Raw genomic sequence first — 24687 nt, 5'->3', positions numbered from 1 at the left:
AAGGACAGTGAATTCATACTTTTGAGAACTGAACTTTCTACCAAGGCTCCTGTGTATCACACAATCGTTTTTTTCCCTCAAGAGATGATTCTGAAGACGTGTGTGTGACCACGTTAAGTCAGCCTATTGGTGGTAGACTGTCATGTACACTAACTGCTTGAATTAATTATTTTGTGACTAATTGAGTAAATGCATTTTACAGTGTCCTTTTAGGACTATATGTTTTATAATTCAGTAGTTATATATATATATACACACTACACATCCTTGGGTTCCAACCTGGATGTCTCTGATCTGCTTGCCTCTAATGCTGGAACACGGATTGGCTGTATCTCTTAATAACTGCATAACGGTGCAAGTTAAGCTGTTATAGTCAGAGGTGATGGAGGCTCTACCGTGACGCGAGTCCTCCAGAGACGTACAGGGACTGTTGTATTTATTCACATAATAAATGGGAGTCAGATTGGATTAACGTAGTTTATTATTATATTCTACACCTTTACAAATGGTGCCACATCCAGTCGATGGGGATTTCCACCTCTGATACACAGGTCATCTCCGCTAAGAACCCCTGCAGACAGAATCACAACAGACTCAGAGCCTAAAATCAGTAAGCCAATATTATCAAATCAAAGTTTGTCACGTGCGCCAAACACAACAGGTGTAGACCTTACAGTGAAATGCTTACTTAACTAACCAATAGTGCAAAAAATGTATTAGGTGAACAATAGGTAAGTAAAGAAATAAAACAGTAAAAAGACAGGCTATATACAGTAGAGAGAATATATAAAGTAGCGAGGCTATATACAGACACCGGTTAGTCAGGCTGATTGAGGTAGTATGTAGATATGGTTAAAGTGACTATGCATACATGATGAATAATATTTTAAAGGTTTAATTCAGACCAACCTGGCAAACTTCATTCCCCCTCGTCAGATGATGTTGAATTCAGGAACAGCTCAATGTATCTCTCTTCTGCACAGAAACAGAAAACCAGTTCAGGGTAGGATGACCACGTGTAGAAAATAGTATAAATAAAGAAAAACCCTGGAATGAGTAGGTGTATCTAAACTTTTGACTGATACTGTCCACAGACGTACGCATGTGTGCCTTGTCCCGGGTCATGGCTGAGACGGCGTCTTGGTGTGATGTGAAGTAAACATCAGCCTCTCCGCTGGCCCTCCCGTCCGGACCGAACTCCACCAGTATCCTCGACAGCGCTAGAGGACAGAAGAACTGACAGAGCAATATCAAACGTCTGACTCTCGAGTGTTACAGAAAGTCATCGTTTGTTCAATCTTCTCTGACGCTAGTCGGCACGGTCTCGCTCTGAGACGGTGGTGGAAACCACACAAACAATACCTGGACGATGTCATCTCCTGTGGCTTGGAAGGGCAGTCCTCTCATGTGAACAAAGTGTTGGGGCAGAGAAGATACTGGATGAGACCCTGAAACAAACCACAACCATGGAACATCCACCTAGACATCGACCCTCCGTTCATTTTCATCACAGAAATCCAATCAATGCTAAAGGACATGACACTACACATTTTAAGAAAACTGTCTGTCTGTCTGTCTGTCTGTCTGTCTCACCATGTCTGGGGGGCTGTGCTGCAGGTCTGTCTGTCTCACCATGTCTGGGGGGCTGTGCTGCAGGTCTGTCTGTCTCACCATGTCTGGGGGGCTGTGCTGCAGGTCTGTGTGGTTGACTCTGTCTGGAGTTTCTGCCCTCTTCAAAAGACTCCGTCTTCTTCCGACCTCCGATCTCACTCCTCCTACTGGGGAACACCTCGATGTACCTGGTGACAGTCACACGATCAGGACACGGTCAAGACATGATCATGGGTAAAGGTCAAGGTCGGAATATACATAAAGTAGAGCAGACAGTCAGCTCTGAGTCTAGTGACAGCACATAAAGCAGACAGTCAGCTCTGAGTCTAGTGACAGCACATAAAGCAGACAGTCAGCTCTGAGTCTAGTGACAGCACATAAAGTAGACAGTCAGCTCTGAGTCTAGTGACAGCACATAAAGTAGACAGTCAGCTCTGAGTCTAGTGACAGTACATAAAGCAGACAGTCAGCTCTGAGTCTAGTGACAGCACATAAAGCAGACAGTCAGCTCTGAGTCTAGTGACAGCACATAAAGCAGACAGTCAGCTCTGAGTCTAGTGACAGTACATAAAGCAGAGTAGACAGTCAGCTCTGAGTCTAGTGACAGTACATAAAGCAGACAGTCAGCTCTGAGTCTAGTGACAGCACATAAAGCAGACAGTCAGCTCTGAGTCTAGTGACAGCACATAAAGCAGACAGTCAGCTCTGAGTCTAGTGACAGCACAAAGTAGAGTAGACAGTCAGCTCTGAGTCTAGTGACAGCACATAAAGTAGAGTAGACAGTCAGCTCTGAGTCTAGTGACAGTACATAAAGCAGACAGTCAGCTCTGAGTCTAGTGACAGTACATAAAGCAGACAGTCAGCTCTGAGTCTAGTGACAGCACAAAGTAGAGTAGACAGTCAGCTCTGAGTCTAGTGACAGCACATAAAGTAGAGTAGACAGTCAGCTCTGAGTCTAGTGACAGCACATAAAGCAGACAGTCAGCTCTGAGTCTAGTGACAGCACATAAAGCAGACAGTCAGCTCTGAGTCTAGTGACAGCACATAAAGTAGAGTAGACAGTCAGCTCTGAGTCTAGTGACAGTACATAAAGCAGACAGTCAGCTCTGAGTCTAGTGACAGTACATAACGCAGAGTAGACATATTGAAGCAGCATCTCAAGAAATCGTCTGTCCTCGGTTGCAACTCACTACCGAGTTCTTAACTGCCTCTGGAAGCAGCACAATAACTGTTCGTCGGGAGCTTCATGAAAGGGTTTTCCATGGCCGAGCAGCCTCACACAAGCCTAAGAACACCATGCGCAATGCCAAGTGTCGGCTGGAGTGGTGTAAAGCTCGCCGCCATTGGACTCTGGAGCAGTGGAAACGTGTTCTCTGGAACGATGAATCACACTTCACCATCTGGCAGTCCGACAGACAGATCTGGGTTTAGCGGATGCCAGGAGAACGCTACCAGCCCCAATGCATAGTGCCAACTGTAAAGTTTGGTGGAGGAGGAATAATGGTCCGGGCTGTTTTTCATGGTTCGGGCTAGGCCCCTTAGTTCCAGTGAAGGGAAATCTTAACCCTACAGATTACAATTACTTTATAGATGATTCTGTGCTTAAAACTTTGTGGCAACAGTTTGGGGAAGGCCCTTTCCTGTTTCAGCATGACAATGCCCCCATGCACAAAGCGAGGTCCATACAGAAATGGTTTGTCGAGATCGGTGTGAAAGAACTTGACTGGCCTGCACAAAGCCCTGACCTCAACCCCATCGAACACCTTTGGGATGAACTAGAACGCCGACTGCGAGCCAGGCCTAATCGCCCAACATCAGTGCCCGACCTCACTAATGCTGTTGTGGCTGAATAGAAGCAAGTCCCTGCAGCAATGTTTCAACATCTAGTGGAAAGCCTTCCCAGAAGAGTGGAGGCTGTTATAGCAGCAATGTTCCAACATCTAGTGGAAAGCCTTCCCAGAAGAGTGGAGGCTGTTATAGCAGCAATGTTCCAACATCTAGTGGAAAGCCTTCCCAGAAGAGTGGAGGCTGTTATAGCAGCAATGTTCCATCATCTAGTGGAAAGCCTTCCCAGAAGAGTGGAGGCTGTTATGGCAGCAATGTTCCAACACCTAGTGGAAAGCCTTCCCAGAAGAGTGGAGGCTGTTATAGCAGCAATGTTCCAACATCTAGTGGAAAGCCTTCCCAGAAGAGTGGAGGCTGTTACAGCAGCAATGTTCCATCATCTAGTGGAAAGCCTTCCCAGAAGAGTGGAGGCTGTTATAGCAGCAATGTTCCAACATCTAGGGGAAAGCCTTCCCAGAAGAGTGGAGGCTGTTTATATCAGCAATGTTCCAACATCTAGTGGAAAGCCTTCCCAGAAGAGTGGAGGCTGTTATAGCAGCAATGTTCCAACATCTAGTGGAAAGCCTTCCCAGAAGAGTGGAGGCTGTTATAGCAGCAATGTTCCAACATCTAGTGGAAAGCCTTCCCAGAAGAGTGGAGGCTGTTATAGCAGCAATGTTCCAACATCTAGTGGAAAGCCTTCCCAGAAGAGTGGAGGCTGTTATAGCAGCAATGTTCCATCATCTAGTGGAAAGCCTTCCCAGAAGAGTGGAGGCTGTTATGGCAGCAATGTTCCAACACCTAGTGGAAAGCCTTCCCAGAAGAGTGGAGGCTGTTATAGCAGCAATGTTCCAACATCTAGTGGAAAGCCTTCCCAGAAGAGTGGAGGCTGTTACAGCAGCAATGTTCCACCATCTAGTGGAAAGCCTTCCCAGAAGAGTGGAGGCTGTTATAGCAGCAATGTTCCAACATCTAGGGGAAAGCCTTCCCAGAAGAGTGGAGGCTGTTTATATCAGCAATGTTCCAACATCTAGTGGAAAGCCTTCCCAGAAGAGTGGAGGCTGTTATAGCAGCAATGTTCCAACATCTAGTGGAAAGCCTTCCCAGAAGAGTGGAGGCTGTTATAGCAGCAATGTTCCAACATCTAGTGGAAAGCCTTCCCAGAAGAGTGGAGGCTGTTATAGCAGCAATGTTCCAACATCTAGTGGAAAGCCTTCCCAGAAGAGTGGAGGCTGTTATAGCAGCAATGTTCCAACACCTAGTGGAAAGCCTTCCCTGAAGAGTGGAGGCTGTTATAGCAGCAATGTTCCAACATCTAGTGGAAAGCCTTCCCAGAAGAGTGGAGGCTATTATAGCAGCAATGTTCCAACATCTAGTGGAAAGCATTCCCAGAAGAGTGGAGGCTGTTATAGCAGCAATGTTCCAACATCTAGCGGAAAGCCTTCCCAGAATAGTGGAGGCTGTTACAGCAGCAATGTTCCAACATCTAGTGGAAAGCCTTCCCAGAAGAGTGGAGGCTGTTTATAGCAGCAATGTTCCATCATCTAGTGGAAAGCCTTCCCAGAAGAGTGGAGGCTGTTATAGCAGCAATGTTCCAACATCTAGTGGAAAGCCTTCCCAGAAGAGTGGAGGCTGTTATAGCAGCAATGTTCCAACATCTAGTGGAAAGCCTTCCCAGAAGAGTGGAGGCTGTTATAGCAGCAATGTTCCAACATCTAGTGGAAAGCCTTCCCAGAAGAGTGGAGGCTGTTATAGCAGCAATGTTCCATCATCTAGTGGAAAGCCTTCCCAGAAGAGTGGAGGCTGTTTATATCAGCAATGTTCCAACATCTAGTGGAAAGCCTTCCCTGAAGAGTGGAGGCTGTTATAGCAGCAATGTTCCAACATCTAGTGGAAAGCCTTCCCAGAAGAGTGGAGGCTGTTACAGCAGCAATGTTCCAACATCTAGTGGAAAGCCTTCCCAGAAGAGTGGAGACTGTTATAGCAGCAATGTTCCATCATCTAGTGGAAAGCCTTCCCAGAAGAGTGGAGGCTGTTACAGCAGCAATGTTCCATCATCTAGTGGAAAGCCTTCCCAGAAGAGTGGAGGCTGTTAAAGCAGCAACTATTTTCTCTGTATTATTATGTATTTATTTAACCTTTATTTAACTAGGCAAGCCAGTTAAGAACAAATTCTTATTTACAATGACGGCCAAAGCCTAAAGACGCTGCGCCAATTGTGCACCGCCCTATGGGACTCCCAATCACGGCCGGATGTGACACAGTCCGAATTCGAACCAGGGACTGTAGTGACGCCTCTAGCACTGAGATGCAGATGCCTTAGACCCGCTGCGCCACTCGGGATCCCAAAAACCAAAGGAGGGAGCGAGTCCATATGAGACGTTGGAGGAGCAGGTGTTTCACACCCTGTAGATGAAACGAAGAGATGTCGATGGAGATTTGATGTTTCAGCAGAAATCAACTCCCGGGGGAGGGGGGGGGGGGATTGAAGTGATGAGTGTTCCTACCTGTTCCCGATGACCTCTCTGTCTCGGGTCAGGGCCTCGTCAGCTTGCTCCTGGGTCAGGAACTGGACATAGGCCTCCCCTGAGTTCCTTCCTCGGTGGTCTGTTACCAGAGTCACCCCGTCCTCCGCCACGTCCAGACCTGAAAGGACCAGCAGCTTTATGACTTGGCTGAGAACACAATAGCCTGGTTCCATACAGTATTCGTTCTATTCTGTTACTTTACCTGTGTGTATTCCTGTGCATTGTTAGATATTACTGCACTGTTAGAGCTAGGAACACAAGCATTTTGCTACACCCGCGACATCATCTGCTAAACACGTGTATGTGACCAATAACATTTGATGTGCTGAAGCCAATCTTATGATTGACATGTCCTACAAGAAGAGTTGGCTACAGCCCTTACGGTATGAAACCCAACGAGGAGGGACACGACACAACAACCACCTGTCTGTTCTGTTATCAAACTAAATCTATTCAGGCAGAGGGTTGTAAACGGGGCCTGATGAGGCAGAGGGTTGTAAACGGGGCCTGATGAGGCAGAGGGTTGTAAACGGGGCCTGATGAGGCAGAGGGTTGTAAACGGGGCCTGATGAGGCAGAGGGTTGTAAACGGGGCCTGATGAGGCAGAGGGTTGTAAACGGGGCCTGTTCAGGCAGAGGGTTGTAAACGGGGCCTGTTCAGGCAGAGGGTTGTAAACGGGGCCTGTTCAGGGTCCTACCAGAGAAGAAGAGCATGACGTCAGTCTCGGTGCAGCTGTAGGGGAGCCCTCTGATCCGCACCACGCCGTCTCTGGCTGGGAGCTGAACTGACTTCTTCAAGATGGCCTCCGCATCGCTGTTGTTCACCTCAAACACTGGAGGAGGAGGTTGTTGAGGAGAAGAAAAATATTACTTTATTGTCCAATGTCCAGAAATGTACATACACAAGAGGTTGGGGCAGATATAGACACAGTGTGGAGAGTTGGAGAAGAGGGACAGAGTGGAGAGATGGAGAAGAGAGGGACAGAGTGGAGAGATGGAGAAGAGAGTGACAGAGTGGAGAGTTGGAGAAGAGAGGGACACAGTGTGGAGAGTTGGAGCAGAGAGGGACAGAGTGGAGAGTTGGAGAAGAGAGGGACACAGTGTGGAGAGTTGGAGAAGAGGGACAGAGTGGAGAGATGGAGAAGAGAGGGACACAGAGTGGAGAGTTGGAGCAGAGAGGGACAGAGTGGAGAGTTGGAGAAGAGAGGGACAGAGTGGAGAGATGGAGAAGAGAGGGACACAGAGTGGAGAGTTGGAGCAGAGAGGGACAGAGTGGAGAGTTGGAGAAGAGGGAAAGAGTGGAGAGATGGAGAAGAGAGGGACAGAGTGGAGAGTTGGAGCAGAGAGGGACAGAGTAGAGAGTTGGAGAAGAGAGGGACAGAGTAGAGAGTTGGAGAAGAGAGGGACAGAGTGGAGAGTTGGAGAAGAGAGGGACACAGAGTGGAGAGTTGGAGAAGAGAGGGACACAGAGTGGAGAGTTGGAGCAGTTTAAGGGTGTGTTAAGAGCCTTGATCAAGGGCAGGTGTTGGGGGAAGGGGGTCATCTATGTTCTATACAGCCCTTCTATATAGCCTGGTCCCAGGTACTGTCTGTAGTACCTTCTATATAGCCTGGTCCCAGGTACTGTCTGTCTGTAGTACCTTCTATATAGCCTGGTCCCAGGTACTGTCTGTCTGTAGTACCTTCTATATAGCGTGGTCCCAGGTACTGTCTGTCTGTAGTACCTACTATATAGCCTGGTCCCAGGTACTGTCTGTCTGTAGTACCTTCTATATAGCCTGGTCCCAGGTACTGTCTGTCTGTAGTACCTACTATATAGCCTGGTCCCAGGTACTGTCTGTCTGTAGTACCTTCTATATAGCCTGGTCCCAGGTACTGTCTGTCTGTAGTACCTTCTATATAGCCTGGTCCCAGGTACTGTCTGTCTGTAGTACCTACTATATAGCCTGGTCCCAGGTACTGTCTGTAGTACCTTCTATATAGCGCGGTCCCATGTACTGTCTGTAGTACCTTCTATATAGCCTGGTCCCAGGTACTGTCTGTCTGTAGTACCTTCTATATAGCCTGGTCCCAGGTACTGTCTGTAGTACCTTCTATATAGCCTGGTCCCAGGTACTGTCTGTCTGTAGTACCTACTATATAGCCTGGTCCCAGGTACTATCTGTAGTACCTTCTATATAGCCTGGTCCCATGTACTGTCTGTCTGTAGTACCTTCTATATAGCCTGGTCCCAGGTACTGTCTGTCTGTAGTACCTTCTATATAGCGCGGTCCCAGGTACTGTCTGTAGTACCTTCTATATAGCCTGGTCCCAGGTACTGTCTGTCTGTAGTACCTACTATATAGCCTGGTCCCAGGTACTGTCTGTAGTACCTTCTATATAGCCTGGTCCCAGGTACTGTCTGTAGTACCTTCTATATAGCCTGGTCCCAGGTACTGTCTGTCTGTAGTACCTTCTATATAGCCTGGTCCCAGGTACTATCTGTAGTACCTTCTATATAGCGCGGTCCCAGGTACTGTCTGTCTGTAGTACCTACTATATAGCCTGGTCCCAGGTACTATCTGTAGTACCTTCTATATAGCCTGGTCCCATGTACTGTCTGTCTGTAGTACCTTCTATATAGCGCGGTCCCATGTACTGCCTGTAGTACCTTCTATATAGCGTGGTCCCAGGTACTGTCTGTCTATAGTACCTTCTATATAGCGCGGTCCCAGGTACTGTCTGTCTGTAGTACCTTCTATATAGCGCGGTCCCATGTACTGTCTGTCTGTAGTACCTTCTATATAGCCTGGTCCCAGGTACTGTCTGTAGTACCTTCTATATAGCCTGGTCCCAGGTACTGTCTGTCTGTAGTACCTTCTATATAGCCTGGTCCCAGGTACTGTCTGTCTGTAGTACCTTCTATATAGCCTGGTCCCAGGTACTGTCTGTCTGTAGTACCTTCTATATAGCCTGGTCCCATGTACTGTCTGTCTGTAGTACCTTCTATATAGCCTGGTCCCATGTACTGTCTGTCTGTAGTACCTTCTATATAGCCTGGTCCCAGGTACTGTCTGTAGTACCTTCTATATAGCCTGGTCCCAGGTACTGTCTGTCTGTAGTACCTACTATATAGCCTGGTCCCAGGTACTGTCTGTAGTACCTTCTATATAGCCTGGTCCCAGGTACTGTCTGTCTGTAGTACCTTCTATATAGCCTGGTCCCAGGTACTATCTGTAGTACCTTCTATATAGCGCGGTCCCAGGTACTGTCTGTCTGTAGTACCTACTATATAGCCTGGTCCCAGGTACTATCTGTAGTACCTTCTATATAGCCTGGTCCCATGTACTGTCTGTCTGTAGTACCTTCTATATAGCGCGGTCCCATGTACTGTCTGTCTGTAGTACCTTCTATATAGCCTGGTCCCAGGTACTGTCTGTAGTACCTTCTATATAGCCTGGTCCCAGGTACTGTCTGTCTGTAGTACCTTCTATATAGCCTGGTCCCAGGTACTGTCTGTCTGTAGTACCTTCTATATAGCCTGGTCCCAGGTACTGTCTGTAGTACCTTCTATATAGCCTGGTCCCAGGTACTGTCTGTCTGTAGTACCTTCTATATAGCGCGGTCCCATGTACTGTCTGTCTGTAGTACCTTCTATATAGCCTGGTCCCAGGTACTGTCTGTCTGTAGTACCTACTATATAGCCTGGTCCCAGGTACTGTCTGTAGTACCTTCTATATAGCGCGGTCCCAGGTACTGTCTGTCTGTAGTACCTTCTATATAGCCTGGTCCCAGGTACTGTCTGTCTGTAGTACCTTCTATATAGCGCGGTCCCAGGTACTGTCTGCCTGTAGTACCTTCTATATAGCGCGGTCCCAGGTACTGTCTGTCTGTAGTACCTTCTATATAGCGCGGTCCCAGGTACTGTCTGTAGTACCTTCTATATAGCGCGGTCCCAGGTACTGTCTGTAGTACCTTCTATATAGCGCGGTCCCAGGTACTGTCTGTAGTACCTTCTATATAGCGCGGTCCCAGGTACTGTCTGTCTGTAGTACCTACTATATAGCCTGGTCCCAGGTACTATCTGTAGTACCTTCTATATAGCCTGGTCCCATGTACTGTCTGTCTGTAGTACCTTCTATATAGCGCGGTCCCATGTACTGTCTGTCTGTAGTACCTTCTATATAGCCTGGTCCCAGGTACTGTCTGTAGTACCTTCTATATAGCCTGGTCCCAGGTACTGTCTGTCTGTAGTACCTTCTATATAGCCTGGTCCCAGGTACTGTCTGTCTGTAGTACCTTCTATATAGCCTGGTCCCAGGTACTGTCTGTAGTACCTTCTATATAGCCTGGTCCCAGGTACTGTCTGTCTGTAGTACCTTCTATATAGCGCGGTCCCATGTACTGTCTGTCTGTAGTACCTTCTATATAGCCTGGTCCCAGGTACTGTCTGTCTGTAGTACCTACTATATAGCCTGGTCCCAGGTACTGTCTGTAGTACCTTCTATATAGCGCGGTCCCAGGTACTGTCTGTCTGTAGTACCTTCTATATAGCCTGGTCCCAGGTACTGTCTGTCTGTAGTACCTTCTATATAGCGCGGTCCCAGGTACTGTCTGCCTGTAGTACCTTCTATATAGCGCGTCCCAGGTACTGTCTGTCTGTAGTACCTTCTATATAGCGCGGTCCCAGGTACTGTCTGTAGTACCTTCTATATAGCGCGGTCCCAGGTACTGTCTGTAGTACCTTCTATATAGCGCGGTCCCAGGTACTGTCTGTAGTACCTTCTATATAGCGCGGTCCCAGGTACTGTCTGTCTGTAGTACCTTCTATATAGCCTGGTCCCAGGTACTGTCTGTAGTACCTTCTATATAGCCTGGTCCCAGGTACTGTCTGTAGTACCTTCTATATAGCGCAGTCCCATGTACTATCTGTAGTACCTTCTATATAGCCTGGTCCCATGTACTGTCTGTCTGTAGTACCTTCTATATAGCGCGGTCCCATGTACTGCCTGTAGTACCTTCTATATAGCGTGGTCCCAGGTACTGTCTGTCTGTAGTACCTTCTATATAGCCTGGTCCCAGGTACTGCCTGTAGTACCTTCTATATAGCGCGGTCCCATGTACTGCCTGTCTGTAGTACCTTCTATATAGCGCGGTCCCATGTACTGCCTGTAGTACCTTCTATATAGCGCGGTCCCATGTACTGTCTGTAGTACCTTCTATATAGCCTGGTCCCAGGTACTGCCTGTCTGTAGTACCTTCTATATAGCGTGGTCCCATGTACTGCCTGTAGTACCTTCTATATAGCGCGGTCCCATGTACTGCCTGTAGTACCTTCTATATAGCGCGGTCCCATGTACTGCCTGTAGTACCTTCTATATAGCGCGGTCCCATGTACTGCCTGTAGTACCTTCTATATAGCGCGGTCCCATGTACTGTCTGTGTTTCTCCAGGGCCTTGCTGACGTCCTCTTCATGCTCCAGCTCTATAAAGGCCTGGCCGTTGGGCTTCCCGTCCCGGTTCACCGTCAGGTGGATCCCCTTCACACCGTCACGCACACGGCACTCTGGACAGTGAGGAGTAGAGTAAACCTACCTATTAAACCATCTAAGTGTTTCTAACAGGGGATAACAGGAGCAGGGTGGGGGAAACGGGGGATAACAGGAGCAGGGTGTGGGAAACGGGGGATAACAGGAGCAGGGTGTGGGAAACGGGGGATAACAGGAGCAGGGTGTGGGAAACGGGGGATAACAGGAGCAGGGTGTGGGAAACGGGGATAACAGGAGCAGGGTGTGGGAAACGGGGGATAACAGGAGCAGGGTGGGGGAAACGGGGGATAACAGGAGCACGTGGGGGAAACGGGGGATAACAGGAGCAGGGTGGGGGAAACGGGGGATAACAGGAGCAGGGTGGGGGAAACGGGGGATAACAGGAGCAGGGTGGGGGAAACGGGGGATAACAGGAGCAGGGTGGGGGAAACGGGGGATAACAGGAGCACGGTGGGGGAAACGGGGGATAACAGGAGCACGGTGGGGGAAACGGGGGATAACAAGAGCAGGGTGGCGGAAACGGGGGATAACAGGAGCACGGTGGGGGAAACGGGGGATAACAAGAGCAGGGTGGCGGAAACGGGGGATAACAGGAGCAGGGTGGGGGAAACGGGGGATAACAGGAGCACGGTGGGGGAAACGGGGGATAACAGGAGCAGGGTGGGGGAAACGGGGGATAACAGGAGCAGGGTCGGGGAAACGGGGGATAACAGGAGCAGGGTCGGGGAAACGGGGATAACAGGATCAGGGTGGGGGAAACGGGGGATAACAGGAGCAGGGTGGGGGAAACGGGGGATAACATGAGCAGGGTGGGGGAAACGGGGGATAACAGGAGCAGGGTGGGGGAAACGGGGGATAACAGGAGCAGGGTGGGGGAAACGGGGGATAACAGGAGCAGGGTGGGGGAAACGGGGGATAACAGGAGCACGGTGGGGGAAACGGGGGATAACAGGAGCAGGGTGGGGGAAACGGGGGATAACAGGAGCAGGGTGGAGGAAACGGGGGATAACAGGATCAGGGTGGGGGAAACGGGGGATAACAGTCAGGAGCAGGGTGGGGGAAACGGGGGATAACAGTCAGGAGCAGGGTGGGGGAAACGGGGGATAACAGGAGCACGGTGGGGGAAACGGAGGATAACAGTCAGGAGCACAGTGGGGGAAACGGGGGATAAGTCAGGAGCACAGTGGGGGAAACGGGGGATAAGTCAGGAGCACGGAGGGGGAAACGGGGGATAACAGTCAGGAGCAGGGTGGGGGAAACGGAGGATAACAGTCAGGAGCACAGTGGGGGAAACGGGGGATAAGTCAGGAGCACAGTGGGGGAAACGGGGGATAAGTCAGGAGCACGGAGGGGGAAACGGGGATAAGTCAGGATCAGGGTGGGGGAAACGGGGGATAACAGTCAGGAGCACAGTGGGGGAAACGGGGGATAAGTCAGGAGCACGGAGGGGGAAACGGGGGATAACAGTCAGGAGCAGGGTGGGGGAAACGGAGGATAACAGGAGCACGGAGGGGGAAACGGGGGATAACAGTCAGGAGCAGGGTGGGGGAAACGGAGGATAACAGGAGCACGGTGGGGGAAACGGAGGATAACAGTCAGGAGCACAGTGGGGGAAACGGGGGATAAGTCAGGAGCACGGAGGGGGAAACGGGGGATAACAGTCAGGAGCAGGGTGGGGGAAATGGAGGATAACAGGAGCACGGTGGGGGAAACGGAGGATAACAGTCAGGAGCACAGTGGGGGAAACGGGGGATAAGTCAGGAGCACGGAGGGGGAAACGGGGGATAACATTCAGGATCAGGGTGGGGGAAACGGGGGATAACAGTCAGGAGCACGGTGGGGGAAACGGGGGATAAGTCAGGAGCACGGAGGGGGAAACGGGGGATAACAGTCAGGATCAGGGTGGGGGAAACGGGGGATAACAGGAGCAGGGTGGGGGAAACGGGGGATAACAGTCAGGAGCAGGGTGGGGGAAACGGGGGATAACAGTCAGGATCAGGGTGGGGGAAACGGGGGATAACAGTCAGGAGCACAGTGGGGGAAACGGGGGATAACAGTCAGGAGCACAGTGGGGAAACAGAGGATAACAGTCAGGAGCACGGTGGGGGAAACAGAGGATAACAGTCAGTTTTCCTTGTCCGGTTTCACAGATTAAAATAAGTTAAATAAAAATAAAAAATACAATTAAGCCTTGTCCTGGATTAAAAAAAACATCTCCATTGAAATAGCAGTTGAATCTAGGACTGGTTTAATGTGTGTCTGGTAAACCGGACCCTCGAGTTTTAACAGCATGTTCTTAACAGAGATGTACGGAGGACTTACCAGAGAAGAACTCTATGAGATCGTCAGTGGTACAGGACCACGGAAGTCCTTTAGCTCTGATGATAAACACCTCCTTCTTCTCCCGTCCTGGGTCAGAGTTGTAGTCTGGTAGAGGTGGGTAGTCATCATCTTTGAAGGGGGCCCCTGACTAATACACCATACGTTCAGTTACGACATTAAAATCTATATTTCTACCATTATAAAATGGATTGACGGAAGGATACCTTTTCATACAAAGAGTAGCAGCACACAGACACTAACCTCTGAGTGTAGCCCGACTTGGGAGTGCAGTACGGAGAGGCTGTGATACCGGGGTTTCAGTGCGGCGGTCCAATGGTGATGGAACCGCGGACGGCCACATCTCTCCGCTACTGTTATGGTCCCTGCGGCACTACTCTGCGACAATAAGCTCTTGGAGACCTGTCTCCCCACCACAGAGCGACTTAACGCAAACAACAAGGGCCTACAGTTCCCAGACATCTTATCAAACGTGTTACTGGGCAATGCTCCGACTTCAATATGACGAACCGACTTGACAGATGTACAAAACCCACGGAAGAACACTTTTACCGTAGTTATTTATTGAGCCTTGCAACACTTAAAGAAATTGAAAGGTGCGCATACGTAATCTCCTCTTTACAGCAAGAAAACTCACGTTGCCCAAGGACAGTAGTTCGTCAAAAAGGTCAAAGTGAATTATAGACAACAAAAGGAGTATTTATCCAGGAGCGTTATGGATTATGGATTATATTATTATCGCCGTCTAGTGGTTTGGCGGAATCACAAAATGTTCTATTGGAGCTCAGACAAAACCTAGTGGTCAAAATAGGGGACTGTCCCTGGTCCATGTACGTCCTCCTCAAAACACAACAGGAAAAAATAAGAAATATGTCAGGGAGAAGAATAAGAATACATACAAATTAAATTGGCAAGGTTTGAATGTTATTTGTTTTGGTCAATTAATTAGTTAGTGGTTTTGTTACATTGAATTTTTCCCCCGTGTTTAGGTGTATTTTCCCACGCCCGTCCAGTAGGCGGCGGTAAATTACCATACTTTGGTTGACCAATGCTTGTGGGTCGAGCAATAACAAATATCTCTGCAGAGTTGCTAACTAGGTGGTTAGTTAGCTAGCTGTCAAAAACATGCTTCTTCAGACTTTCAGGCCATGGCTGACCCTGCTTCGTTGCAGAGGATTGCCAGTAGCAACAACACGACTATACCACGGTGACAGAGTCGCAGCCGTCGGTACACAGCCTGACACACAGTCCGCGGAGTATGCGGTAGGTGGTGGAGGGGCAATGGGCAAAGTTATCATTGTGAGACGCTGCTAGCTCGGACTGCCCTTGGAACTGAATTTCTCTCAATAAGTGTAGTAATGCTATCCAGCTAAATTAGCTGGCTTATTGTCAGTTGCTTGCAATTCGTTTCAACTCCTGTACCACCAGCTAGCTAACATGTACTGTATTAACCAGGGCTAGTTAGCTAGCTTGCTAACGTGTACTGTAATTAACCAGGGCTAGCTAGCTTGCTAACGTGTACTGTAATTAACCAGGGCTAGCTAGCTTGCTAACATGTACTGTAATTAACCAGGGCTAGCTAGCTTGCTAACGTTGACAAGCCATTGAGAAGGGCAAATGCCTTTGGTCAGACATCGTCTCCTCCTCAGCAACGCTTAAAAAAAGTACTTCCGGGTCATAGAATTTCGGAAATATTTAAAATAAAAGTCCCCACGTAATAGTAGAAAAGTGTCAGTAACGTGTATTTATTTACTCAAAATAAAAATAATATGAAGAAGAAAAAATTGTCTAAACATGAACAGTGATTCGTTTTAAAGTTACATTTGCGTACAAGTTGGGGTTTAAAACAAGGTCAAATAAATGACCCCAATGCAAATCACTGTTTATAAAATACATAATCTTGGTTTATAGAGCAAAAATGATTCTAGGTGACGCAATAAAAGTAATGTAGGGAGTGACTCAATAGGGCCTGTAGAATGTATATATGGTGTCATTTCATGGGTGGCCCTTTACTGTGGTCAAACAGCTTAAAGTGGGGTGCCTGGACACTATATGGTATAAATATTGCACTGTACATGGATAAACAATGGATTAGTGTCCATAAGACTAGGTTCCAGTCTACTACTAGAGTCCCTAGAATACAAAACAGGTGAGTTTGAACATAAAGTTAGTTCATACACTATATATAACAAAGTATGTGGACACCCCTTCAAATGAGTGGATTCGGCTATTTCAGCCACACCCGTTGCTGACAGGTATAAAATCGAGCACACAGCCATGCAATCTCCATAGACAAATATTGTCAGTAGAATGGCCTTACTGAAGAGCTCAGTGACTTTCAACGTGGCACCGTCATTTCAACGTGGCGCCGTCATTTCAACGTGGCGCCGTCATTTCAACGTGGCGCCGTCATTTCAACGTGGCGCCGTCATTTCAACGTGGCGCCGTCATTTCTGCGGACACACAAACTATCGTTTTTCCTGTACAGTGCAATAGAACAATGATACAGTCAGACATTACATTTCAAAATTGTTCCTTGAACAATAATCACCAGTAAATAAACAGGAATAGTTTTTTACTTATTATGTTCTTGACATTAATTTATTTAAGCTCCAACCATTCCTCAATGTGCTCCACCTTATAATATTATTTATGTTATATAAGGTAGTGATTCTCTTTACATTTCCCCCCATGTAGCTATAAATATTAATTAACATAATTTTAAGATTCTCCATTATGCAAAGCAGCAAAAAAATATGGATTTAGAATAATATACATAGCGTTGTACCGCAGACTTTTATTTTGAAAGCTAAATCCAAAACCCGGAAGTTTTAGTGTGGATAGGATCCATCTAGCGTTACTGCCATGATGCTCATCTTTTTATAAAAAAAAAATGTAATTTAACCTTTATTTAACTAGGCCCAGTGTCGCCCGAGTTTGGCCGGGGTAGGCCGTCATTGTAAATAAGTAAACTAAACCAATATCAAATCAAGTGTTTGTTCGACGAAACAAAGCTTCGGACGTCATTGATCACGTGTTTCTGATAAAGCGATACAGACATCAGCACACTGTTTGGACCCACACCTCGTAGCGCCGCTATCAAACATAACTACCCTTAATGTCTACTTGCAGGTGGTTCGTTTTGAATTTAGAAAATATCCCCTTATTAAATAAAATAAAAATATTCCCTTATTAAATAAAATAAAAATTGCTCCATGAAGTAATCCAACAATGTGTAAGCCACCATCAAGTCTATTTGAAATGTTCTGATCTGGACAGGTGTCATGGTGATAGGTGGCACTTTGGGGTGGACACCCAAATCAGTGTGTCTTGTTTGCCAATAATTACATCTGAGACGTCATTAGGAATATGAGCATGGTACTTTCCAAAGTTAGCCCTACCTTTACACCCTAGACAGAGTAGCCCTACCTTTCCACCCCAGACAGAGTAGGCCTACCTTTCCACCCCAGACAGAGTAGGCCTACCTTTCCACCCTAGACAGAGTAGGCCTACCTTTCCACCCCAGACAGAGTAGGCCTACCTTTCCACCCCAGACAGAGTAGGCCTACCTTTCCACCCTAGACAGAGTAGGCCTACCTTTCCACCCCAGACAGAGTAGGCCTACCTTTCCACCCTAGACAGAGTAGGCCTACCTTTCCACCCTAGACAGAGTAGGCCTACCTTTCCACCCTAGACGGAGTAGCCCTACCTTTCCACCCTAGACGGAGTAGCCCTACCTTTCCACCCTAGACGGAGTAGGCCTACCTTTCCACCCTAGACAGAGTAGGCCTACCTTTCCACCCCAGACAGAGTAGGCCTACCTTTCCACCCCAGACAGAGTAGGCCTACCTTTCCACCCCAGACAGAGTAGGCCTACCTTTCCACCACAGACAGAGTAGGCCTACCTTTCCACCCTAGACGGAGTAGCCCTACCTTTCCACCCTAGACGGAGTAGCCCTACCTTTCCACCCCAGACAGAGTAGGCCTACCTTTCCACCCCAGACAGAGTAGGCCTACCTTTCCACCCCAGACAGAGTAGGCCTACCTTTCCACCCCAGACAGAGTAGGCCTACCTTTCCACCCCAGACAGAGTAGGCCTACCTTTCCACCCTAGACAGAGTAGGCCTACCTTTACACCCTAGACAGAGTAGGCCTACCTTTCCACCCCAGACAGAGTAGGCCTACCTTTCCACCCCAGACAGAGTAGGCCTACCTTTCCACCCCAGACAGAGTAGGCCTACCTTTCCACCCTAGACGGAGTAGGCCTACCTTTCCACCCTAGACGGAGTAGGCCTACCTTTCCACCCTAGACGGAGTAGCCCTACCTTTACACCCTAGACAGAGTAGGCCTACCTTTACACCCTAGACAGAGTAGGCCTACCTTTCCACCCTAGACAGAGTAGGCCTACCTTTCCACCCCAGACAGAGTAGGCCTACCTTTCCACCCCAGACGGAGTAGGCCTACCTTTCCACCCCAGATGGAGTAGGCCTACCTTTCCACCCCAGATGGAGTAGGCCTACCTTTCCACCCCAGACGGAGTAGGTCTACCTTTCCACCCCAGACGGAGTAGGCCTACCTTTCCACCCCAGATGGAGTAGACCTACCTTTCCACCCCAGACGGAGTAGACCTACCTTTCCACCCCAGACGGAGTAGGCCTACCTTTACACCCTAGACGGAGTAGGCCTACCTTTCCACCCCAGATGGAGTAGGCCTACCTTTACACCCCAGACAGAGTAGGCCTACCTTTCCACCCTAGACGGAGTAGCCCTACCTTTACACCCTAGACAGAGTAGGCCTACCTTTACACCCTAGACAGAGTAGGCCTACCTTTACACCCTAGACAGAGTAGGCCTACCTTTCCACCCCAGACGGAGTAGGCCTACCTTTCCACCCCAGATGGAGTAGGCCTACCTTTCCACCTCAGACAGAGTAGGCCTACCTTTCCACCCCAGACGGAGTAGGCCTACCTTTCCACCCTAGACGGAGTAGCCCTACCTTTACACCCTAGACAGAGTAGGCCTACCTTTACACCCTAGACAGAGTAGGCCTACCTTTCCACCCCAGATGGAGTAGGCCTACCTTTCCACCCCAGACGGAGTAGGCCTACCTTTCCACCCCAGACGGAGTAGGTCTACCTTTCCACCCCAGACGGAGTAGGCCTACCTTTCCACCCCAGACAGTAGACCTAAGCTGGTCTAATGACACCCACCTAAACTTAAATGATTGTTTAGTTATCATCATTGGGATTGAAAATTGTCGTGACAGTAGTCTTCCAAGTTGGGAATTGAGTAAGTATCGCCAAGTTAAGGTTGGTTAAATTCTCTATGCTAAGCCAAACAGTATCTTATCTAATAACACCTCAGACAGCTGGAACAGAGGAATGGCCTGACTAGGAGAGATAGCTAGGATACTAGCTAGTCCTTGCCTGGTTTATAACCGGCTCTGTAACCTGCTCCGGAAGTTCCCCCTACACTAATACACTATGGCATTTGACATTATGATATCTATCTTTTCAGGAAAACTATGAACGAATGCAAGTCCTTATTGATGAGTTGAAAGGCAGATCGGAGAAAATCAAATTGGGTAAGTTAAGTTGGCACCTTCACATGTGAAAACTCTTTTGAATGTTAAGATGTAGTAATGTCCGGTGTTGACCAGCCTGTCTGTTGACCAGCCTGTCGGTTGACCAGCCTGTCTGTTGACCTGCCTGTCTGTTGACCAGCCTGTCTGTTGACCAGCCTGTTTGTTGACCAGCCTGTCGGTTGACCAGCCTGTCGGTTGACCAGCCTGTCTGTTGACCTGCCTGTCTGTTGACCAGCCTGTCTGTTGACCAGCCTGTCGGTTGACCAGCCTGTCTGTTGACCTGCCTGTCTGTTGACCTGCCTGTCTGTTGACCTGCCTGTCTGTTGACCTGCCTGTCTGTTGACCTGCCTGTCTGTTGACCAGCCTGTCTGATAATGTGTTGAGCCAGGTGGAGGAGAACGTGCCAGAAATCTGCACATCTCCAGAGGGAAGCTCCTCCCCAGAGAACGCATAGACAGACTGCTGGACCCCGGGTAAAAACACAGGACTATTCTCTGGACACCGAGTTGTAGATTTATCCTCTGTAGAGGCTCCGCAACCACTTAGTTTTGACGTTTCTAGGTCTGAGGGTTCCTGTGTGTTGGAACGGTTCCTTTATGGTTTGTCTCTCTGCAGGTCTCCGTTCCTGGAACTGTCCCAGTTTGCAGCATATGAGCTCTATGGGAAAGAGGAGGTTCCAGCAGGAGGCATCATCACAGGGATCGGCAGAGTCTCAGGGTGTGTAGAGTACTGTAAACACCGTAGAGTACTGTAAACACCGTAGAGTACTGTAAACACCGTAGAGTACTGTAAACACCGTAGAGTACTGTAAACACCGTAGAGTACTGTAAACACCGTAGAGTAAACACCGTAGAGTACTGTAAACACCGTAGAGTACTGTAAACACCGTAGAGTACTGTAAACACCGTAGAGTACTGTAAACACCGTAGAGTACTGTAAACACCGTAGAGTACTGTAAACACCGTAGAGTACTGTAAACACCGTAGAGTACTGTAAACACCGTAGAGTACTGTAAACACTGTAGAGTACTGTAAACACTGTAGAGTACTGTAAACACCGTAGAGTACTGTAAACACCGTAGAGTACTGTAAACACCGTAGAGTACTGTAAACACCGTAGAGTACTGTAAACACCGTAGAGTACTGTAAACACCGTAGAGTACTGTAAACACCGTAGAGTACTGTAAACACCGTAGAGTACTGTAAACACCGTAGAGTACTGTAAACACCGTAGAGTACTGTAAACACCGTAGAGTACTGTAAACACCGTAGAGTACTGTAAACACCGTAGAGTACTGTAAACACCGTAGAGTACTGTAAACACCGTAGAGTACTGTAAACACCGTAGAGAACTGTAAACACCGTAGAGAACTGTAAACACCGTAGAGTACTGTAAACACCGTAGAGTACTGTAAACACCGTAGAGTACTGTAAACACCGTAGAGTACTGTAAACACCGTAGAGTACTGTAAACACCGTAGAGAACTGTAAACACCGTAGAGTACTGTAAACACCGTAGAGTACTGTAAACACCGTAGAGTAAACACCGTAGAGTACTGTAAACACCGTAGAGTACTGTAAACACCGTAGAGTACTGTAGAGTACTGTAAACACTGTAGAGTACTGTAAACACCGTAGAGTACCGTAGAGTACTGTAGACACCGTAGAGTAGGTCCATGTGTTTCAGACTCTATCGTCCAGTCATAATGCTTATTGTTCCAGCAGTACTTGTCATTCTCATCTGACCGGTCGTTTCCTCCAGGGTGGAGTGTGTTATTGTTGCTAACGACGCCACAGTGAAAGGAGGCACCTACTACCCAGTCACAGTGAAGAAGCACCTCCGAGCCCAGGAGATAGCTCAGCAGAACCACCTGCCATGTATCTACCTGGGTGAGTGCCCTCTCATTCTCTATACTGGTGGCGGCAATGGGGATCGCTGTGTTATCAATGTACATGTGAGTGTGTAACACTCTCCCAGTGGTAGTCTCCTATAGTGGGGAAAGGAGTCAGGGACTAGGGGTTGATTGTGTGTTTGCCCTCTGCAGTGGACTCCGGAGGGGAAAGGAGTCAGGGACTAGGGGTTGATTGTGTGTTTGCCCTCTGCAGTGGACTCAGGAGGGGAAAGGAGTCAGGGACTAGGGGTTGATTGTGTGTTTGCCCTCTGCAGTGGACTCAGGAGGGGAAAGGAGTCAGGGACTAGGGGTTGATTGTGTGTTTGCCCTCTGCAGTGGACTCAGGAGGGGAAAGGAGTCAGGGACTAGGGGTTGATTGTGTGTTTGCCCTCTGCAGTGGACTCAGGAGGGGAAAGGAGTCAGGGACTAGGGGTTGATTGTGTGTTTGCCCTCTGCAGTGGACTCAGGAGGGGAAAGGAGTCAGGGACTAGGGGTTGATTGTGTGTTTGCCCTCTGCAGTGGACTCCGGAGGAGCCAACCTCCCCAGACAGGCCGAGGTCTTCCCAGACAGAGAACACTTTGGACGGATCTTCTTCAACCAGGCTCGCCTCTCCTCAGACGGAATAGCACAGGTAATGAATAGCACAGGTAATGAATAGCACAGGCGATGAATAGCACAGGCGATGAAAAGCACAGGCGATGAAAAGCACAGGCGATGAATAGCACAGGCGATGAAAAGCACAGGCGATGAATAGCACAGGCGATGAATAGCACAGGCAATGAATAGCACAGGCGATGAATAGCACAGGCGATGAATAGCACAGGCGATGAATAGCACAGGCGATGAATAGCACAGGCGATGAATAGCACAGGCGATGAATAGCACAGGCGATGAATAGCACAGGCGATGAATGGCACAGGCGATGAATGGCACAGGCGATGAATAGCACAGGCGATGAATAGCACAGGCGATGAATGGCACAGGCGATGAATGGCACAGGCGATGAATAGCACAGGCGATGAATAGCACAGGCGATGAATAGCACAGGCGATGAATAGCACAGGCGATGAATAGCACAGGCGATGAATAGCACAGGCGATGAATGGCACAGGCGATGAATAGCACAGGTAATGAATAGCACAGGTGATGAATAGCACAGGTAATGAATAGCACAGGCGATGAATGGCACAGGCGATGAATAGCACAGGCGATGAATAGCACAGGCGATGAATAGCACAGGTAATGTGTATTATTTTTGTACATATATTTTTGGGTGTATATTTACACACGATTTAAACAGACAAAATCATATGGGCTGATTGAAGGGTTGGAGTTGGGGATTGAACCCCGGTCTCCGGTGGGGAAAGGAGTATACACACCGTGAACTTTACCACTAGACCGCAGCCTGTTTACACAGGTCATATTTTGAAAGATGGAGTAGAGTCTGACCCATAATTAGTGCTGGGAATTGCCAAGGGACCTCACGATACAATATCTAAGATAAAAATAGAATGTTATTTGTCTCACGCGCCGAATACAACAAGCTCATCAGAAAATGCCTTTTCTAATCATAGTACTGAATGGTACCATGGATATTCAAATCTAGATGGAGTGTATGACCAGACTCCGTCCTCCGTCCGCATCGTCTTCCTCCGTCCCCTCCGTCCCCATCGTCTTCCTCCGTCCCCATCGTCTTCCTCCGTCCCCATCGCCGCCCTTCGTCCCCATCGCCGCCCTCCGTCCCCATCGTCTTCCTCCGTCCCCATCGTCTTCCTCCGTCCCCATCGTCTTCCTCCGTCCCCATCGCCGCCCTTCGTCCCCATCGCCGCCCTCCGTCCCCATCGTCTTCCTCCGTCCCGATCGTCTTCCTCCGTCCCCATCGTCTTCCTCCGTCCCCATCGTCTTCCTCCGTCCCCATCGTCTTCCTCCGTCCCCATCGTCTTCCTCCGTCCCCATCGCCGCCCTTCGTCCCCATCGCCGCCCTCCGTCCCCATCGTCTTCCTCCGTCCCCATCGTCTTCCTCCGTCCCCATCGTCTTCCTCCGTCCCCATCGCCGCCCTCCGTCCCCATCGCCGCCCTCCGTCCCCATCGTCTTCCTCCGTCCCGATCGTCTTCCTCCGTCCCCATCGTCTTCCTCCGTCCCCATCGTCTTCCTCCGTCCCCATCGTCTTCCTCCGTCCCCATCGTCTTCCTCCGTCCCCATCGTCTTCCTCCGTCCCCATCGTCTTCCTCCGTCCCCATCGTCTTCCTCCGTCCCCCGTCCCCCATCCTCCGGTATGTAAATGTTTTATTCCAGATAGCGGTGGTTATGTAAATGTTTTATTCCAGATAGCGGTGGTTATGTAAATGTTTTATTCCAGATAGCGGTGGTTATGTGTTATTCCAGATAGCGGTGGTTATGTAAATGTTTTATTCCAGATAGCGGTGGTTATGTAAATGTTTTATTCCAGATAGCGGTGGGTATGTAAATGTTTTATTCCAGATAGCGGTGGTTATGTAAATGTTTTATTCCAGATAGCGGTGGTTATGTAAATGTTTTATTCCAGATAGCGGTGGTTATGTAAATGTTTTATTCCAGATAGCGGTGGTTATGTGTTATTCTAGATAGCGGTGGTTATGTAAATGTTTTATTCCAGATAGCGGTGGTTATGTGTTATTCCAGATAGCGGTGGGTATGTAAATGTTTTATTCCAGATAGCGGTGGTTATGTAAATGTTTTATTCCAGATAGCGGTGGTTATGTAAATGTTTTATTCCAGATAGCGGTGGTTATGTAAATGTTTTATTCCAGATAGCGGTGGTTATGTGTTATTCCAGATAGCGGTGGTTATGTAAATGTTTTATTCCAGATAGCGGTGGTTATGTAAATGTTTTATTCCAGATAGCGGTGGTTATGTAAATGTTTTATTCCAGATAGCGGTGGTTATGTAAATGTTTTATTCCAGATAGCGGTGGTTATGTGTTATTCCAGATAGCGGTGGTTATGTAAATGTTTTATTCCAGATAGCGGTGGTTATGTAAATGTTTTATTCCAGATAGCGGTGGGTATGTAAATGTTTTATTCCAGATAGCGGTGGTTATGTAAATGTTTTATTCCAGATAGCGGTGGTTATGTGTTATTCCAGATAGCGGTGGTTATGTAAATGTTTTATTCCAGATAGCGGTGGTTATGTAAATGTGTTATTCCAGATAGCGGTGGTTATGGGGTCGTGTACAGCAGGGGGAGCGTATGTCCCGGCCATGGCTGATGAGAGCATCATCGTCAGGGGTCAAGGAACCATCTTCCTGGGAGGACCCCCTCTGGTGAGGACGAGATAACGTATTCTAGATATTTATCATTTTCTAAATGATGTATCTTAACGGTGCTGTCATGACAACCCT

The 24687-nt window shown here is 48.4% G+C and overlaps 2 protein-coding genes across 5 annotated transcripts in view; one reads left to right on the top strand and one right to left on the bottom strand.

Moving 5' to 3' along the window:
* Nucleotides 1-463: 463 nt before the first annotated feature.
* grsf1 (G-rich RNA sequence binding factor 1) lies at nt 464-14519 on the bottom strand. Of its 2 annotated transcripts, none has more exons than XM_071352006.1 (10): nt 14074-14519; nt 13813-13960; nt 11352-11507; nt 6661-6795; nt 5943-6081; nt 1672-1799; nt 1363-1448; nt 1101-1236; nt 910-975; nt 464-571 (listed from the first exon to the last, which is right to left on the bottom strand). In XM_071352006.1, the coding sequence occupies exons 1-9, from the start codon at nt 14290-14292 to the stop codon at nt 920-922; spliced, it is 1203 nt and encodes a 400-aa protein (XP_071208107.1). In that variant the 5' UTR covers nt 14293-14519; the 3' UTR covers nt 464-571; nt 910-919. The 2 variants fall into 2 exon arrangements, with proteins under 2 accessions (XP_071208107.1, XP_071208106.1); XM_071352005.1 differs by having other exon boundaries at nt 1594-1799; nt 14074-14508.
* A 343-nt stretch (nt 14520-14862) lies between these two features.
* mccc2 (methylcrotonyl-CoA carboxylase subunit 2) overlaps nt 14863-24687 on the top strand; it is a 49310-nt gene continuing 39485 nt past the window's right edge. For all 3 annotated transcript variants that reach the window (XR_011668960.1, XR_011668961.1, XM_071352004.1), the window contains exons 1-7: nt 14863-15093; nt 19349-19415; nt 19804-19888; nt 20031-20132; nt 21177-21304; nt 21826-21938; nt 24496-24609. Coding sequence is in view for 1 of the 3 variants with exons in the window: in XM_071352004.1 (XP_071208105.1) it covers nt 14956-15093; nt 19349-19415; nt 19804-19888; nt 20031-20132; nt 21177-21304; nt 21826-21938; nt 24496-24609 (747 nt within the window). In the remaining 2 variants the exon portion in view is untranslated. The remainder of the gene's footprint in view (nt 15094-19348; nt 19416-19803; nt 19889-20030; nt 20133-21176; nt 21305-21825; nt 21939-24495; nt 24610-24687) is intronic.

The sequence above is a fragment of the Salvelinus alpinus genome, chromosome 19 (genome assembly GCF_045679555.1).
Source record: "Salvelinus alpinus chromosome 19, SLU_Salpinus.1, whole genome shotgun sequence".
Classification (NCBI taxonomy): domain Eukaryota; kingdom Metazoa; phylum Chordata; class Actinopteri; order Salmoniformes; family Salmonidae; genus Salvelinus; species Salvelinus alpinus.
Note: the sequence above shows the minus strand (reverse complement) of the source record. Positions and strands in the feature narration are given on the sequence as shown.